At 34.0% G+C, this 18,141-nt stretch overlaps 2 protein-coding genes across 5 annotated transcripts; one reads left to right on the top strand and one right to left on the bottom strand.

Moving 5' to 3' along the window:
* Nucleotides 1-1,892: 1,892 nt before the first annotated feature.
* On the top strand, nt 1,893-12,185 carry LOC8284455 (UDP-glycosyltransferase 83A1). 3 transcript variants are annotated; one of them, XM_048372509.1, is made up of 3 exons: nt 1,893-2,882; nt 2,996-3,829; nt 11,970-12,165. In XM_048372509.1, exons 1-3 carry the CDS (start codon nt 2,396-2,398, stop codon nt 12,020-12,022), a joined length of 1,374 nt encoding a protein of 457 aa, XP_048228466.1. In that variant the 5' UTR covers nt 1,893-2,395; the 3' UTR covers nt 12,023-12,165. The 3 variants fall into 3 exon arrangements, with proteins under 3 accessions (XP_048228466.1, XP_048228467.1, XP_002514682.1); XM_048372510.1 differs by lacking the exon at nt 11,970-12,165 and adding an exon at nt 9,415-9,817 and having other exon boundaries at nt 1,901-2,882; nt 2,996-3,833; XM_002514636.3 differs by lacking the exons at nt 1,893-2,882; nt 2,996-3,829 and adding an exon at nt 10,511-11,000 and having other exon boundaries at nt 11,136-12,185.
* A 2,263-nt stretch (nt 12,186-14,448) lies between these two features.
* On the bottom strand, nt 14,449-16,554 carry LOC8284458 (NAC transcription factor 32). Of its 2 annotated transcripts, none has more exons than XM_002514637.4 (2): nt 16,149-16,554; nt 14,449-15,591 (listed from the first exon to the last, which is right to left on the bottom strand). In XM_002514637.4, the coding sequence occupies exons 1-2, from the start codon at nt 16,330-16,332 to the stop codon at nt 15,200-15,202; spliced, it is 576 nt and encodes a 191-aa protein (XP_002514683.3). In that variant the 5' UTR covers nt 16,333-16,554; the 3' UTR covers nt 14,449-15,199. The 2 variants fall into 2 exon arrangements, 1 of the variants encoding a protein (XP_002514683.3); XR_007215590.1 differs by having other exon boundaries at nt 15,465-15,900.
* Nucleotides 16,555-18,141: the final 1,587 nt, after the last annotated feature.

Here is an 18,141-nt window from a genome sequence, read left to right on the forward strand (position 1 = left end):
ATGCGTGTATAGTTTAATATAATTAACTCGTTAATCATATTAAATTTATTTATCTTAAATCTAAACATATTTAATTTATGTATGGTATTTATGTAGTTTAATCGAATTGTATCAATAATTGTGAGTCCTACCTCAGTTCTGTTCCTGATAAGATTTGGAGGGGCACCTTGATCTATATGTGGTGTCAATATTTTCTTGGACAAGAGAACATAGATTGGCTTCGTTCCACAAGGAGACAATGATAGTGCAAATGAAAACAAACGACAGCTCACTACTCTTCCATACATAATATCGTAGGCAATGACTTCATGGCCACCAATAGACTTTCGTGCAATCAAGAGCCAATATTAAAATGCATTTTAATAGAAAATAAAAATAGTTGATGTGATATAAATAATAATTGAGGGGAGACTCCCCTAAATTACGTATCCATAATATATATATATATATATATATATACATAATAATATGCATGGGAGTCAAACGACAGTTTATCAGTAGAAGTGAGCAATTGTAAGATTTGTAGAGATCATTGCTTTCCAATCTTTTTCAGTATCAATTGTTATGTGGTTGTGTAATAACATTAATAGATTAGATGAGAGTACACAAAAGAGGGGATTCAAACCATTGATACAACAAAAGCCTCTCTTTTTTTATTTTTAAATATTTGAAATTGGTACCTCAGATGTAATTTACTTTTGGCCATTCATTTTCTATTTTCTTTGGTCAACATGAACATTTTCTTCTGAAGTTTCAATTTGCTGATATTGAGGGATATTAATTTCTTTGTGATTGTGACATGTTTTTCTATAGCAAAAATGGAAAAGTATGGTTTGACGGTTTTACATTTAAGAGACTGTATTTTTTTTCGTGACAAAAAAGTAACATATGATTTAATGTATTTTTTTACATTTTAACTATTCTATAAAGTAATATCTTTAAATTTATATTATTTAATATTAGTATAATACTTATTTTCAATAACAAAATCACTTGTTAAGTGATTTAATGTATAAATAGTTACATTGAACTCATGTTTAATAAGATTAATATATATTTTTTTAATTTTATCAGAAATAAAATGAAATATAATCCTTAAAATAAAATTATAATATCCTTAGAAGTATTATAATAGATAATAGTTGATCTGATGACAATCACCTATAAAATAATTTTATTATTGAAATAAATTATAAAAATTATAAAAATATTAATTTATAACATAATAAAAATATAATAACGTTAAATCACAAAATAAAAGGAAAAAAAAAAACCCAGGGTGGGTAACGCGGTCCTGTGCCACAAGCGAGGGGCCGTAAAAAGTGGCGGGACATTGGGTCTAGTAGGGAATCGGGTTCCAAGTGGGCCTTTTGCTGGCTTTACCCAATCCAAGTGGAGAGTTGGGTCTTGTGGTTCCAGCAAAAGCTTGGATCCCTTTGCCCCTGAAGCGGAGGGTACTTACTGCGTGAGGCTGGCTCCACAGAGCAGCGTTCACCTGCTTCGCGCACTTGACAATGGATGGATGGATTACAGGGTGGTGCCACTTGATCGGTTGACCTCAATTGCACCATCACTTCTTAAAACAAAAAAAAAAAAAAAAGAAAGGAACAAAGAGGAATCCTTTTCTTAAAAAGGATAAATTGCATAAAGGTCCCTTAAATTTGAGCCATGGGTCACAATAATACTTACTCTCTCTACTCAAAAACTTTTCATAGCCGTCAACACAGTATCAGCTAAGTGAATGATTTTTGGCCAAATTCTCCAATGTTGACTCCAGTATCTTAGAGCCTGTTAACTTAATAAATTTCAAATACAATATTATTAATATTAAAAATAAATATTATTAATATAATATTGAGATGCAATTTATTCAAAGTAATAAACTACTCCAAGTAGAAATCTAAACATCTCAATATTTTATTTAAAAACTTCAAAAAAAAAAATAAAATATTGATTCTATAATAAAGCGGGCTCTGATTGTTTTGTTTGGGTGCTTGGAAATAAGCAGCAGCCAAACCTGTGTAAGTACGTAAGCAATGAGTTCACTAATAACAAACCTGTGGAGACTTAACAGTGCAAGAATAGAAATTAAATAGGCAACGATTTTGACCAACAAATGATGTTTACGCACTTTAAAGCAAAATCATATGCAAATTTAAGTAACAGGCCTGGCATTTCTTTTTGTCAAGCCTGTGAAAATCTAATATTGTTCAAAGCAGCCATCAATCAAATGTTCTTGGCAGCCGTTTCATTATAAGCTTGGAGACCACGTATATCCATGTGCTCAGAAAATATTCAGACAACGTAATGGACAAGACATGGCCATTTATAAAAATGGCACTTCAGACAGCAAGTGGAACAGCGAGTGTAGCGACGATCAGCGAATAAAAGTGAGATGGGTAATAAATCACATGTGATAGTTGTGCCCTTCCCAGCACAAGGCCATGTTGCTCCCCTCATGAAGTTGGCTTACAGCCTTGCTGACCATGGCATCAAGGTCACATTTATCAACACAGAGTCCATACACATGAGAATTATGTCTGCAATGCCAGAGGAGTTCGCGGAGCAGTGTCCAATAAGTCTAGTTTCAATTCCTGAAGGGTTGGAGTCTAAACCTGATGAACAAGATAAAGAAGAAGCAGTAGAGATTGCACCAAGGTCTACGCGGGTTCATCTGCAAAATTTGATCCAAAATATAAATCAGGTGAACAATGATGTGAAAGTAACACATGTTGTTGCTGATATAGCAAATGGGTGGGTGCTGGAAGTAGCTAAGAAATTGTTCATTAAGCCTGTTGCATTTGTACCTTATGGACTAGGAAACTTGGCATTCATATTGCACGCTCCTAAGCTTATCGAGGCTGGAATCATAGATGTTGATGGTAAATTTGTCGATGAAATTATGCCTATCCTACGGACTTATTTTTCTTCTTTTTTTTCTCTGTGTGGAAAATGTGGTATTTATCTTTGACGGAATATCTGCAATTCACTGCAGGAATTCCAATTAAAAGAGAGCCGATTTGTCTATCCAAGGAAATTCCTGCCTGGAATATAGATGAACTCACTTGGAGCATCCAAGGCGATTCAGAGGAACAGAAATTCGTCTTCAGGAATTTTGTCAAAACCACAGGGGAATACGTCAGAATTTCTGATTCCCTTATTGTCAATTCTTTTTATGAACTTGAATCATCGGTTTCTAACTTGCTTCCCAACATCTTACCCATCGGTCCATTGATTGCAAATGCTCGCTTGGGAACTTTCTCTGGAAATTTATGGCCTGAGGACTCAACTACCTTAAGCTGGCTCGATAAACAACCTGCACGCTCTGTCATTTATGCTGCATTTGGCAGCACACTTGTCTGCAACCAGCAACAATTTAATGAACTTGCACTTGGCCTTGAGATGACAGGCCAACCATTTTTGTGGGTTGTTAGATCAGATTTTATGAAAGGAGATATTGCAGAATACCCTGATGGATTCATGGAAAGAAATGAAAGTCATGGAAAGATAGTCAAATGGGCTCCTCAGGAAAAGGTGTTAGCTCATCCTTCCACTGCATGTTACTTTTCTCATTGTGGATGGAATTCAACAATGGAAGGTGTAACCAATGGGGTGCCATTTCTATGTTGGCCTTACTGTGTAGATCAATTTCATAACAGGGATTACATTTGTGAAGCTTGGAAGGTTGGCCTAAGAGTAATGCCAAATGAAAATGGGATTGTAAGTAGACATGAAATCAAAACCAAGATTGAGAAATTGCTCTCTAATAAGGATATAAAAGCCAATTCTTTGAAACTGAAAGAAATGACCAGAAAGAGCATTAGTGAAGGTGGTGTTGGGTTTTTTTTTTCTTTCTTTGTTTTTTTTTTTGACCCATGAGGAAAGTCCAACCATTGAGCATATTAAAGTCTTATTTAGACTTTCTATTTTGGGAGCATATTATTATAAAAACGTCTAGGGCTAGGATTTTTTTTTTACCAAGACTTCATATATTAAAAGAAAAGAGAGAGGTGAAGAGAGGAGAATACACAGCAGCAGAAAAGTTCCGTTTCCCGTAGATTGAACCGTTGGATCGTCGTGATTTTTGGACAGCAGCTACACAGCATCTGGGCCAATATTTTGGACGGTGGAGATCGGTTTTTGAGGTCCGGAGGTCGGGTTTCGTTGGTCTGGACAGTAGCTAATTTTCTGGTGATATATTTCTTATCTTGGCTCTATTTTGATTCCATACACCTTGATGTGCTTACTTCCAAGGATATGATGATTTTGTATGCCTCTAGTATTATCTAGAGAAGACTTTGTATTGCTCCTTTGATGATGATAGTGGATTTAAGCGGCCAAAATGGTCCCGTGGTTTTTCCCTAGTTTATAGGTTTTCCACGCTAAAATTTTGGTGTCTTTGTGTTGTTGTGTGCTTACTGTTTTAGCTCAATATCTTGGTGCATAGCAGTGATATTGTGTGTGTTCTAATTGCATTAAGAACATCCTATTTGTTTGCATCCTCGGGGTTCATTCAAGTTGGGAAAGTTTAGACAAACAGAGATTAATTCCGCATTTATTTGTTTACCGTTTGTGGCTGTTTTTTCCCATCAAATTGGTATCAGAGCCAGGTTCTTCTATATTGGGTTAAACTTGTTTGAATGATGGAAGCTAACACAAGTAGGATGATTAATTTGAATGGTTCTAATTATCATATTTGGAAAGGCAAGATGGAAGACCTACTTTATGTGAAGGATTATTATTTGCCTGTGTTTAATACTGATAAACCTGAGAGTAAAACAGATGCAGAGTGGAATATTTTGCATAGACAGGTTTGTGGGTATATTCGTCAATGGGTTGATGATAATGTTTTGAACCATATCAGCGGAGAGACTCATGCTCGCACTTTGTGGAACAAGCTTGAACAGTTGTATGCTAGAAAGACCGAAAACAATAAATTGTTCTTAATAAAACAGATGATGAGCTTGAAATACCATGATGGAACTCCCACATCGATCATTTGAATTCTTTTCAGGGAATCATAAATCAACTTGCAGGAATGGGTATCAAGTTTGAAGATGAGATACAAGGCTTATGGCTCCGGGCACTTTACTCTGGGACTCATGGGAAACTTTTAGGACATCATTGTCCAACTCTGCAGCAGATGGTATTATCACCATGGAATTAGCTAAAGGCAGTGTTTTAAATGAAGAGATGAGAAGAAAGTCACAAGGTTCCTCTTCACATTCTGATGTCTTAGTTACAGAAAGCAGGGGGAGAAGTCAGAGTAGAGGTCCAGGTAACAAAGGGAAGCATCGAAGTAAATCCAAAGGAAAGTTTGCTGATTTTGAATGCTATCATTGTGGTAGAAAAGGGCACACAATACGGTTCTGCAGGCAATTGAAAAAGGAGAAGAAGAAGAGCGATTACAGCAATCAAAAGAACCATAAGAAAGATGAGGATGGTAATGGCAATGCTGAAGTTAACATTACTACCGATGAGTTCCTTATTTGTTCTGATCTTGATATGATCAATATTGCACATGATGATTCGAGCTGGGTTGTTGATAGTGGTGCTACATGTCATGTAACATCACAGAGGGATTTTTATTCATCTTATACTCCAGGTAACTTTGGTAATGTTAGGATGGGTAATAATGGACTATCAAAGATTGCAGGCATCGGAGATATTTGTTTGAAGTTTGACACTGGGATAGAGTTGGTTTTACATAATGTAAAACATGTTCCAGATATGAGACTTAATTTGATCTCCGCGGGCCTACTTGATGACGATGGTTACAGCAACAACTTTGGTAATGGAATATGGAAACTCACTTGTGGTTCTTTGATCGTGGCTAGAGGTAAAAGATGCTCAAAGTTGTACATGACACATCCGAAGATCTTCAAGGATAGGGTCAATCACGTAGTGAATCTTGACATGACCGATTTATGGCATAAGAGACTTGGTCACATGAGTGAAAAGGGATGTCTCTTTTGTTGAAGAGAAATGTGTTACCGGGTGTGCATGATATTCATCTAAAGAAGTGTTCTCACCGCTTAAGGTGTAAATGTAATTGTGGTTTCCTTTAAGAGCCATCCTCCTTCCAGGAAGGAGAGTATACTTGATCTGGTGCACTCTGATGTTTGTGGTCCTATGAAGACTAGGACACTTGGTAGTTGCTCCTACTTTGTCACATTCATTGATGATCACTCCAGAAAGGTATGGGTTTATACCTTGAAATCTAAAGATCAAGTATTTGAAGTGTTTAAGCAGTTTCATGCCTCGGTTGAGAGACAGACTGGAAAGAAGCTTAAGTGTATTCGGACAGATAATGGAGGTGAATACATTGGCCCATTTGATGCTTATTGTAGAGATCATGGTATTCGACATCAAAAGAGTCCTCCCAAGACACCACAGTTGAACGGATTAGCAGAGCGGATGAACAGAACTTTGATGGAGCGTGTCGGGATGTTTGTTGTCACATGCACGCCAAGTTCATTCGGGGAGAAGCTTTGAATACAATGGTACATGTTATTAATCTAACTCCTTGTGTTCCTTTGTCTTTTGATGTACCTCGAAGGTGGTTTGGAGTGGCAAAGATGTTTTCTACGGTCACTTAAGGGTCTTTGGATGCAAAGCTTTTGTGCACATTCCTAAAGATGAAAGATCAAAGCTTGATGTGAAGTCAAAACCATGTATTTTCTTGGGTTATGGCCAAGATGAGTTTGGTTACAGATTATATGATCATGTCCACAAGAAACTTATTCGAAGCCGAGATGATGTGTTTGTTGAAGATCGGACCTTGAAAGATGTTGAGAAGAAAGAGACAGTTCTCAACATAATGATGATATTACCGATTTGGATCCAAAGGCTCTCCTCAAAGATGTAGAACCACCTCTTGACGATGATGTTCGGAATGATGAACAACATGATAATCGATGATATTGATGCTCCGAACGGCCAGAGGTGGATGAAGAATTTCATTCAGAGATACCGTGACGTGCCACCATTTGTCCCACTTAGGCGGTCAATAAGAGATCGTCATCCTTCCACTCGTTTTTCGAGCTAATGAGTATGTCTTACTCACCGATGGGGGAGAGCCTGAGTGTTATGCAGAGGCCATGGAAGATGAGCACAAAAGGGAGTGGGTTGAAGCCATGCAAGATGAGATGAATTCCTTATATGAGAATAATACTTTTGAGTTGGTGAAGTTGCCTAAAGGCAAGAGAGCTTTGAAGAACAAGTGGGTCTACAAAGTGAAAATCAAGAGCACACCGCACAACCTAGGTACAAGGCTAGATTGGTGGTCAAAGGGTTCGAATGAGAAATGGTATTGACTTTGATGAGATTTTCTCCTACCGTGAAGATGGGATCTATTCATGTTGTTCTTGGTTTGGCCGACCTTGATCTCGAGGTTGAACAGATGGATGTCAAAACAGCTTTTCTTCATGGTGACTTGGATAAAGAAATCTACATGGAGCAACCTGAAGGTTTTCAAAGTTAAGGGAAAAGAAGGCTATGTGTGTAGACTTCAAAAGAGTCTTTATGGGTTCAAGCAAGCACCAAGACAAGTGGTACAAGAAGTTTGAGTCAGTTATGGGGGAGCAAAATTACCGAAAGACTACTTTAGACCATTGTGTTTTCTTCCAGAGGTTTGGTGATGATGATTTCATCATTTTATTGTTATATGTTGATGACATGTTAATTGTTGGCAAGAATGCAGAAAGAATTACTCAAATTTGAAGATACAATTGAGCAAGTCTTTTGCTATGAAAGACTTGGGGCCAGCAAAACATATTCTTGGCATTCGGATCACTCGAGATAGAGCTTTGAAGAAGCTACACATGTCACAGGAGCAATACATCGAGAAGGTGCTTCGCAGATTCAACATGGATAAAGCTAAAGAGGTTAGTTCTCCTCTTACTACTAACTTCAGTCGACAGATAAAGATTGTCCATCTTCCGAGAAGAAGATTGAAGAGATGGATAGAGTCCCTTATGCCTCAACCGTAGGGAGCTTGATGTATGCTATGGTGTGCACACGACCCGATATTGCTCATGCGGTAGGTGTTGTTAGTCGTTTTCCTCAAATCCAGGTAAGAAGCATTGGGAAGCAGTGAAGTGGATTCTCAGATATCTACGTGGTACTTCCAAATTAGGTATAACATTTGGAAATGGAAAGCCGATACTTGTTGGTTATACTGATTCTGATATGGCAGGAAATAAGGACAACATGAAATCCACTTGGATATTTGATGACTTTTGCAGGGGGAGTACGTGTCATGGCAATCGAGACTGCGAAAGTGTGTGGTTTTATCCACCACCGAGGGCCGAGTATGTGGCTGCAATGTGAAGGCGTGTAAGGAGCTATTATGGCTCAAAAGATTTATGCAAGAGATTGGCTTTGTGCAACAGCGTTACGTGGTTCTTTGTGATAATCAAAGTACTATTCACCTTGCTAAAAATTCTATGTTTCACAAACGAACCAAGCATATTGATGTGAGGTATCATTGGATTAGAGATGCACTTGAAGACAAACTATTTGAACTTGATAAAGTTCATACTGATGATAATGGTGCCGATATGTTGACAAAGGTTCTAGCAAGGGAAAAGTTGAAGGTATGTTGCTCCATCGCCGGTATGACGAACTCTTCCTCATAAGTCAAAAAGGGGGAGATTTGTTGGGTTTTTTTTTTCTTTCTTTGTTTTTTTTTTTGACCCATGAGGAAAGCCCAACCATTGAGCATATTAAAGTCTTATTTAGACTTTCTATTTTGGGAGCATATTATTATAAAAACGTCTAGGGCTAGGGTTTTTTTTTTTTACCAAGACTTCATATATTAAAAGAAAAGAGAGAGGTGAAGAGAGGAGAATACACAGCAGCAGAAAAGTTCCGTTTCCCGTAGATTGAACCGTTGGATCGTCGTGATTTTTGGATAGCAGCTACACAGCATCTGGGCCAATATTTTGGACGGTGGAGATCGGTTTTTGAGGTCCGGAGGTCGGGTTTCGTTGGTCTGGACAGTAGCTAATTTTCTGGTGATATATTTCTTATCTTGGCTCTATTTTGATTCCATACACCTTGATGTGCTTACTTCCAAGGATATGATGATTTTGTATGCCTCTAGTATTATCTAGAGAAGACTTTGTATTGCTCCTTTGATGATGATAGTGGATTTAAGCGGCCAAAATGGTCCCGTGGTTTTTCCCTAGTTTATAGGTTTTCCACGCTAAAATTTTGGTGTCTTTGTGTTGTTGTGTGCTTACTGTTTTAGCTCAATATCTTGGTGCATAGCAGTGATATTGTGTGTGTTCTAATTGCATTAAGAACATCCTATTTGTTTGCATCCTCGGGGTTCATTCAAGTTGGGAAAGTTTAGACAAACAGAGATTAATTCCTCATTTATTTGTTTACCGTTTGTGGCTGTTTTTTCCCATCATTCTTTCAAGAATTTCATTAGCTTTGTTGAACAAATAAAGCAATAACAGTTTTTTGGTCGGCATGTGTAGTACCCTAAACTTTTTCCAGCTTGATAAGTTGTTAACTTTAGTATTTGAAAAGAAAAAAACAAATAAAGGAAGAGTGCTAACAATATTATATGAAGGTGGAAGAGTTGCTTTCGGATGCTGGTATCAAGTCTACTGTAATGAAGCTGAAGGAATTGGCTCGAAAGGGTACGAGGAAAGGAGGATCTTCCTCTAAAAATTTGGAGAACTTTGTTGCTCAGCTTAAGCAAATCATCGAAGACTTTAATTTCCTGCTATGCGTTCTCTTTCAACTTTCTAGCTAATGTAATCGATGTCCTTAGAGAAAATAAATGAGAATTCTTATTGCCATATTTGAATTGTACTTTCGGATGATTGTTGCTACTGCAAAATCAGTAACCAGAATGGAACTTCAGAAAATGTTCATGTTCACAAAGGCCAAGATTTATGAAAACAGAAAATTAATGCAAAAGAAAAATATAGGCCAACCAGGTCTATTAATTTGTTTATGAGGTGACATGTTTTTAATAGACCAAACAAAAGTATGTTCCAAAGCTTTTGGGAAAATGATTTTTCCAATGAAGCCATATTTTGGAACTTATTGATAAGGGAATCATGTTTTGAGAAAAAACAAAATTAAAGAGTCAGAAATTCCAAAGAATACATTTTCCCTACAATAAGAGGACCTTAAAAAAATATAATATATATAATACCCAATGATACATTTCTAGAATGATATCAAATCATATTATTATTTTAACCCTTGAGTTGCGTATTTGTATTGGGTAAAATGAATTATTATGTATAATGTTGTCCTAAAATGACAAAGATTATAATACACTAGTAAACTAACAAAAAGAAGCCGGCTGGTATATGCCCCAAGCCAAGTGCATAAGCAATGACTTCAATTATTACAAACGTGCAGACACTTAACAACAGAAGAATATTAATTAGCGTTTTCAATACAAAATCACCATCGCCATCAATCAGAAACATCGATGTATATATTCAGAACAATTTGGGACATCAATCCGTCGTGTTTAACTAAGATGGGTAGTAAATCACATGTAATATTTGTACCTTTCCCAGCACAAGGCCATGTTTCCCCCCTCATGAAGTTGGCCTACAACCTAGCTGACCATGGCATCATGGTCACATTTGTCAACACAGAGTCCATACACATGAAAATCATGTCTGCAATGCCTGAGAAATTCGCGGAGCAGTGTCCAATAAGTCTAGTTTCAATTCCTGAAGTGTTGCAGTCTACTCCTGATGGACAAGATAAATGGGAAACATTAGAGATTGCACCAAGTTTTATGCGGGGTCATCTGCAAGATTTGATCGAAAACATTAATCAGGTAAACAATGATGTGCAAGTAACGCATGTCGTTGCTGATATAGCAAATGGGTGGTCACTCGAAGTAGCCAAGAAAATGTTCATCAAAGCTGTTGCATTTGTACCTTACGGACTAGGAAACTTGGCATTGATACTGCATGCTCCTAAGCTTATCGAGGCTGGAATCATAGATATTGATGGTAAGGACAAGAAGAAAATAACTTTTCACACTTCATAAAATTTGTCGATGAAATTATGCCTATCCTTTAAACTTTTTTTTTCCCCTGGTGGAATATGGTATTGATCTTTGATAGAATACCTGTAATTCGCCGCAGGATTACCGATTAGAAAAGAGCTGATTTGTCTATCCGAAGAAATTCCTGCCTGGAATACAAATGAACTCTTATGGAGCATGCAAGGCGATCCAGAGGGACAGAAATTCGTTTTCAGAAATTTTGTCAAAACCACATGGGAATATGTCAGAATTTCTGATTCCCTTATTGTCAATTCTTTTTATGAACTTGAATCATCAGCCACTGACTTGCTTCCCAATATCTTACCCATTGGTCCATTGTCCGCGAATGCCCGCTTGGGACCTTTCCTTGGAAATCTGTGGCCTGAGGATTCGACTTGCTTAAGCTGGCTCGATAAACAACCTACAGGATCGGTCATTTATGCTGCATTTGGCAGTACACTAGTCTGCAATCAGCAACAATTTAATGAACTTGCACTTGGCCTTGAGATGACAGGCCAACCATTTTTATGGGTTGTTAGATCAGGTTTTATGAACGGAGACATTGTAGCATACCCTGATGGATTCATGGAAAGAAATGGAAATCATGGAAAGATAGTCGAATGGGCACCTCAAGAAAAGGTGTTAGCTCATCCTTCCATTGCATGTTACTTTTCTCATTGTGGATGGAATTCAACAATGGAAGGTGTAACCAATGGGGTACCATTTCTATGTTGGCCTTACTGTGTAGATCAATTTCATAACAGGGATTATATTTGTGAAGCTTGGAAGGTTGGCCTGAGAGTAATACCAGATGAAAATGGGACTGTAACTAGGCATGAAATTAAATCCAAGATAGAGAAATTGCTCTCTGATAAGAATATAAAAGCCAATTCTCTGAAATTGAAAGAAATGGCTAGAAAGAGCATCAATGAAGGTGGATCTTCTTTCAAGAATTTCATTAGCTTTGCTGAACAGATGAAGCAATAATAGGATGTTTTGGTTGGTTTGTAGGGTTTCCATTCTAAAGTAGACTTTACAGTGTTTTACTGTTTTTACTATGATTGATACAGCCTTTCTGATTTTACTCCTGTAGCTTAATAATCTTGATTTCATAATATACATAAACGCTTGGAGAAAAAAAAAATTTCTTTCAGGAAAATGATTTCGGGCTTATATATTCTGATGGCTAATGACATTATTTTTATCAGATATTTTAGATGTGTTGGGTAATCAAGCAATTTTTTTTAAAAACATTTTTTGTTACATTTTCTAAATAGATTATGTAATTTGATTGCACTAATATCTATCAATATATAAACGCAAGTATATGAATCATTCATATAGGAAGGATAAATTCACTACGATATTGATTGCATAAAAAAATTCAAATATCGAATTTATAAGGACTAACTATCACGCAAGAAAACTAAAGATAAGTCTCTAAGCCAATATTTTTGAAAAAAATAGTATATTCATTAAAATAAATATAATAAACCGTAAAATAAATGTGCAATTATTACAATATATGAAAACTATATGATAAACTAGTATTTAACCTAGTCATTTATTTAGTAATTTCATTGTTTTACTTTAAGTTTAGATCTAATGAATGAGATGGTGATGTGTCTTTTTCTTTAGCCACTCAAACTAATGATGCAACTAAAATTTTTTATACCAATATAAATTGAAGTAAAAATGGTGTCTTTTAATATATTGAATCTATATTTTCATAACAAATTTTATTATTAAATTGATATGATGGTCAACTAATAATAATAATTAACTAATAAAGATATAAAGGTAAAGAAATCATTCATCAAATAAATAAAAAATAAAGTTCATACATAAGTAAAAAGACTAGACTAAACACTTGTGAAACTAGCCTGACATATTTAATCTAACAGTCATTGTAATTAAATAGAAAAATATAAAAATAAGACAAAAAAGTAAAAGCCTCCTTAAAATCCAAAATTTTTCAAGTTGGAAGATGATTAGTTCTCACTATCTACTTCTTGAAAACCTTATTAAGATTTTAAAAGAACAATGAATAACTAAACTAAAGTATTTGTGGAAGACGAACTGTAGAGAATTATAGAGAGAGAAATAATGGACAAATGCATACTAGAAGTGTATCCCTTATTGTGTAATCGATCTCCACTACTTGTAGAGATTCCTCTAAGTATAAAACTTTTAAGAGTTATCTTATACAATTCTTAACTATCCTAACTTAAGTAAATAACTGTTAATGGTCCATAATTACATAAACGACTTAATTAATTCTTCTTTCGGCCTTAATATATTCGGCTAGGCTAGTAAAATTAGTAGAACACGCATCTTTAAGTCTATTTGTAAGTATTTAGGCTCATGTTTTTCATTTTTGATTATTAATACCTGAAATTGGATAATAAAGTTAAAGTGAGATCATAAGTACATATTTCTACATATTATGTATATAAGACATACAATTAAAATACTAAAATACCGATATATATATATATATATATATATATATATATATATATATATCATATGAACCTATCAGACACTTTGCCTAATAGTACAAAATTATAGGATCAGACTTATTTTTTTTTCACATTGTCTTAAAAGAAGTTGATAATTTATTTATGTCTATTAATAAAAAGCTCTTGCCAAATATAATCCTAAATAGACTATGATTAAAATCAACTCTAGAAGGGTTAATTCTTTTTTATCATAATTTTTTATTCGCAGAAAAATTAGAGAGTTATAAATATTGAAAATTATATGTTTATCTGAATTATAAAAAAAAAACACTTGTGGGGAAAATTACATTGGCAATCATCGAATTTTACACTTTGTAACAAAAATATATTAAACTTTTGATTTGTAATTAAATAGTTGCTAAATTTTAATTTTAATAACACCAGTAAATTTTTCTAACACATTTAGAAAATAAATTACATATATGATCACAAAATTTTATACTTTGTAACAAAAAAATTACCGAGTATTTGATTTATTATGAAAAGATAATGTCCATGTATCTTTTAAAATAAAAAATTTAGTATTTCTTTTAGGCCTAATTGCTAATTAATTCTTAAATTTTATACTTTTTAAAAATTTTATCCAATTGTTTCAAAATTTTAAAATAAATACATATACTTTCAATTTATTTTTCAAAACACTTTTGATAATAATTTTTGAAATTTTAGAAAGAGGAAAATGACGTGGTAAGTTAATTCTGCTTAACATTAAATTTAACGAGTCAATAAAAAATGTGTTAAATTAAGATGTAAAATATGTGAAATAATGCAAATATTGAAAATTTTAATGTTCACATTTTTAAGTTTATGATAAATTATTTTGCTAATTCATAATTATTATTATTTTAATAAGTACAATCGACTTCCTATATATTTTTTTTACCGTGAGACTTCAAAAACTGTATGTAGAAAGTATTTTTATAAAAAAATTAAAAAAATGATATTTATTTTAAAATTTTAAAATAATTGGATAAAATTATTAAAAAGTATAAAATTCGAGATTTAATTTGTAATTAGGTCTTTTCTTATTATAAAGTATAAAGTTTAGTGACCGTCTATATAATTTTTCCTTACGGTTCCATTGATATTATTGAAAATAAAATCCATTAATCATTTAATTACAAACTAAAAATTTGATATCTTTTTACTATAAAATACTAAATTTAGTAACTTGTAAATGTGTAATTTACATCATGAAACTAATTAGAGAGTCTGGAGTACTAATAAGTCTCAGTATGCAATTTGAATTCAATAATAAGAAAATAAAAGAATGTATGACAGTGCTTCCACCTATACGTTTTATTCTCAAGATACATATAAAAAAAAAAAAAAAAAAAAAGAATGAAATCTTATGAAGAAAACTAAGTATATTCCACTCCTCTTATCAGTCTTCCCAGTGCCCACTCTTTCTCCTGCAGGCAATTTTTAAGTGAGTCAAACAAAAACAAAAAAGAAAGAAAGAATTATTAGCAAATGAAACATTATATGCATCGCTGACATAATACAATGGAATTCAATAAGCTTATGTAATTAAAAATTCAAACTTTATTTAGAGCTTTCATTAATGAAATAATAGTAGTATTCAACAAAAAAAGGATAATACTAATAAGACTAGGAGAAAAAAAGATGATATTTAATATTTTTAATATATTATTGTTATTGTCATCAGGAATGGTGTTATTTTGTGGAGCATCCAGTATTCTTCCGTTGTGCAGTTTGTTTCAAACTTAAGATAGCAACCTGCCTTGTGACAACGATCAGAAGGCAATCGATACTTCTCCATCTTCCAATGTGTTTTCCTGGCATTACCCGGAGAACTTCCTGAAAAGTAAGTTAAATGGATTTTGAAGGCAAAAACTTTCCCATCAGAATTGCAAATTGGTTGTTCTTTCCCATTTGCTTTCCAAAACCCTTTTCCATCTCCTACAGTTCTACTCGATCCTTTACTTTTCTTTTCTTTCTGATGACGTCCAGGAAATGCTTCCCCTTCATGGATAAAGAAGTACCACTCCCTTTCTCCACATGAAAATGTGACTGTCACACAAAGAAAACGACTTATTTTCTTTCCTTTTCAGATCATGAAACCAAATGTGCACAGTTCAAGAAAACAGTCATTCTAATATGCCACTACATATGTCCTCTCCTTGCGTAATTATAGCATATATATTATGCACATTTTCTAGGCCACACAGACATCATTTTTGTCCACATATATACACATCATCCATCCTCCATGGAACCCTTCAACGCCTACCCTGCTCTCTCTCACAGCCTTCAGAGGCTGCTCTGATATCCCCCCTACACATTGTCAGGTTGGGTCGGCTGTGATGCCCTTTCTCCAATCTATGAATTGAAAAAAAAAAAAACAATGCAGAAAAGAAAATGTATCACTCACCAACAACAGAAAACGAGGATATAATTTTCTAGCTAGCAGTTAGCAGTTAGCAACTTGACAGGAATATTAACACATTCATGTGTTTTATGTTGTGATATATATGGTTGGAAATTGCAATATCTGTGACTAAGGTTGAAACCCAGTGTACATGTTACAGCACCGGCAAGATTTTAATTAAACAAAGAAAAGGCTTTACCAAGGCTACTCGGTGCCTTGCTATGGAGCTCGGTGTCATCAATCTCTGGAATAACATGAGGAGGAAGAGGCTCGTAACAGACCTTCTTCATCAAGTAATCAGTTATCAGCTCTTCATCTGTAGGTAAAAATCTGTACCCAGGTGGGATTTTTGAGAGAATATCATCCTGAAATTCCATGTTCATATTGATTGGAAGACTTCAGCTGGCAGATCTTAGCTATGTTCCTTATGTATTTATATACACAAGTATTACTACAAAACTGACTACGTACGTATTTAAAGGAAGTCTAATATAAGTTGGATTCACAGAAACATTTGTAAACAACCAAATCCTATTCATAGCTCTACATATCTAATTTCTTTCAAAACAAAAAAAAAAAGCTTTCCATATCTGATATACTTTGATCGAGTCTTCGTGTACAAGACAAACACGATAGGAACATACTGAACGATAGTTTTTTGTTTCCTCTTTTTTAGTTTTGAATTTTTCGTTGAATGGGATTCTTAGGGATGTTGGTGTCTTAAAAGGATGATGAGCTACTTTACAAATGTTCAGCTCATTTCCACATTTAACCATTTCCAAATACTAGTTATTATGGAATTAAACACTTGATTGAGACTTTGCTAATCATTTCTTAAGGTCAAAACACTTGTCCCAAATTTAAATTTGAACTGGGGTTTTTCTTTATATATAATATTGGATTTAGTTAGATTTCTAGTTATTTGACTTTTTCCCATTAACAACTTCATTACCACGTAGTCAGTCAAATACTGAATAGGAGAGAATCCCAATCCATTATCCTCTTTCCATTTTAATTTCTTTTATAAATTCTTTGTTATACGTACTAAGAGAAAAGAATTACGAATTTAAATATTATTATATTTGTTCTTATGAGAATCTTGCTTACTCTAGAAGAATACTAGAATCGTCCATTTTTTTTATAAACAAGTTCAATTTCATTAAAATGAGAAAAAACCACTAGAACTAATACATTTCAAGTGATGAAAAAGAAAACCTCAACTTATTAGACTGTAGCTAGAACATGAACAAGCCTTAGTTCTAGCTAAAAGCTGAGACACACACAAGAAAACAGAACTAAATGTGAAGTACAACTGAAAAGATATCAAAAGAAAATGACCCAGCAGGGGGATTTACCAGCAAATCACATCCAAAACATACCCTGATAACAATAATACAACTTATAAAATAACCTGCTGAAAAGACAGTAGCAATGCAAATATTAAAATATTGAACTACACAACTCATGACCTGTTCAGAATATAACACCCTTATACAATCTTGACAGGAACTAAAATTGCATTGGTAGGAGCTCTACGCCGGAAGATAACACCCTTATACAATCCTGACAGAAACCAGAATTGCATAGGAGCTCTCCTTTCCACAACTATCACTAACAAGAGAACATCGAGGAACAAACCAGAGGTGTATATTGAAAATGAATTTCTTTTTCTCTTTACCTACACGATATTTACACTTAGAACTTGATATTTTATTAGTTAAATTTATATATATTTCTTTTAGAAAAAAACATTATGGTTTTAATTTTTTTCAAATTAAAAATATATTTATAATCAGAGAAAAAATAAAGCTCATAAAATTTATAGGTAAATGACTAATATATAAAGTAGTTATGAAAAAATTAAGATACGCACTAATTTATTATTACTTAAAATACAAATTATTTATTCAAGCATTAAATATAATACATGATGACTTGTCTAAGAAATTGTTGGAATTTTGATAAAAATATTTTCATTCCTCTTATATATAAATAAAACGATTAAAAAAAAATCTAACATTATACCTAATATTTACTCCGACCATCAAGTTAATTAGTCCGATTATTTGAAGAGGAATAAAAGGTTATAAGATTTCTTGTGTTGAATGAATTGAATAGCTTCCCTGCAAGATCTCCTCTATATAGTTTTACTATTCCTATTCCAAGTCATATTTGGGAATACATTTATATTG

The sequence above is a fragment of the Ricinus communis genome, chromosome 4 (assembly GCF_019578655.1).
Source record: "Ricinus communis isolate WT05 ecotype wild-type chromosome 4, ASM1957865v1, whole genome shotgun sequence".
NCBI lineage: Eukaryota > Viridiplantae > Streptophyta > Magnoliopsida > Malpighiales > Euphorbiaceae > Ricinus > Ricinus communis.

Coding starts and splice junctions, on each gene's coding strand:
- LOC8284455 (XM_048372509.1), top strand. CDS start 2,396: ATGGGTAATAAATCACATGTGATAGTTGTGCCCTTCCCAGCACAAGGC. Junction 2,883..2,995: donor TGGAATCATAGATGTTGATG/GTAAATTTGTCG, acceptor AATTCACTGCAG/GAATTCCAATTAAAAGAGAG. Junction 3,830..11,969: donor CAGAAAGAGCATTAGTGAAG/GTGGTGTTGGGT, acceptor GCATCAATGAAG/GTGGATCTTCTTTCAAGAAT.
- LOC8284458 (XM_002514637.4), bottom strand. CDS start 16,332: ATGAACATGGAATTTCAGGATGATATTCTCTCAAAAATCCCACCTGGG. Junction 15,592..16,148: donor CAAGGCACCGAGTAGCCTTG/GTAAAGCCTTTT, acceptor TTTGTGTGACAG/TCACATTTTCATGTGGAGAA.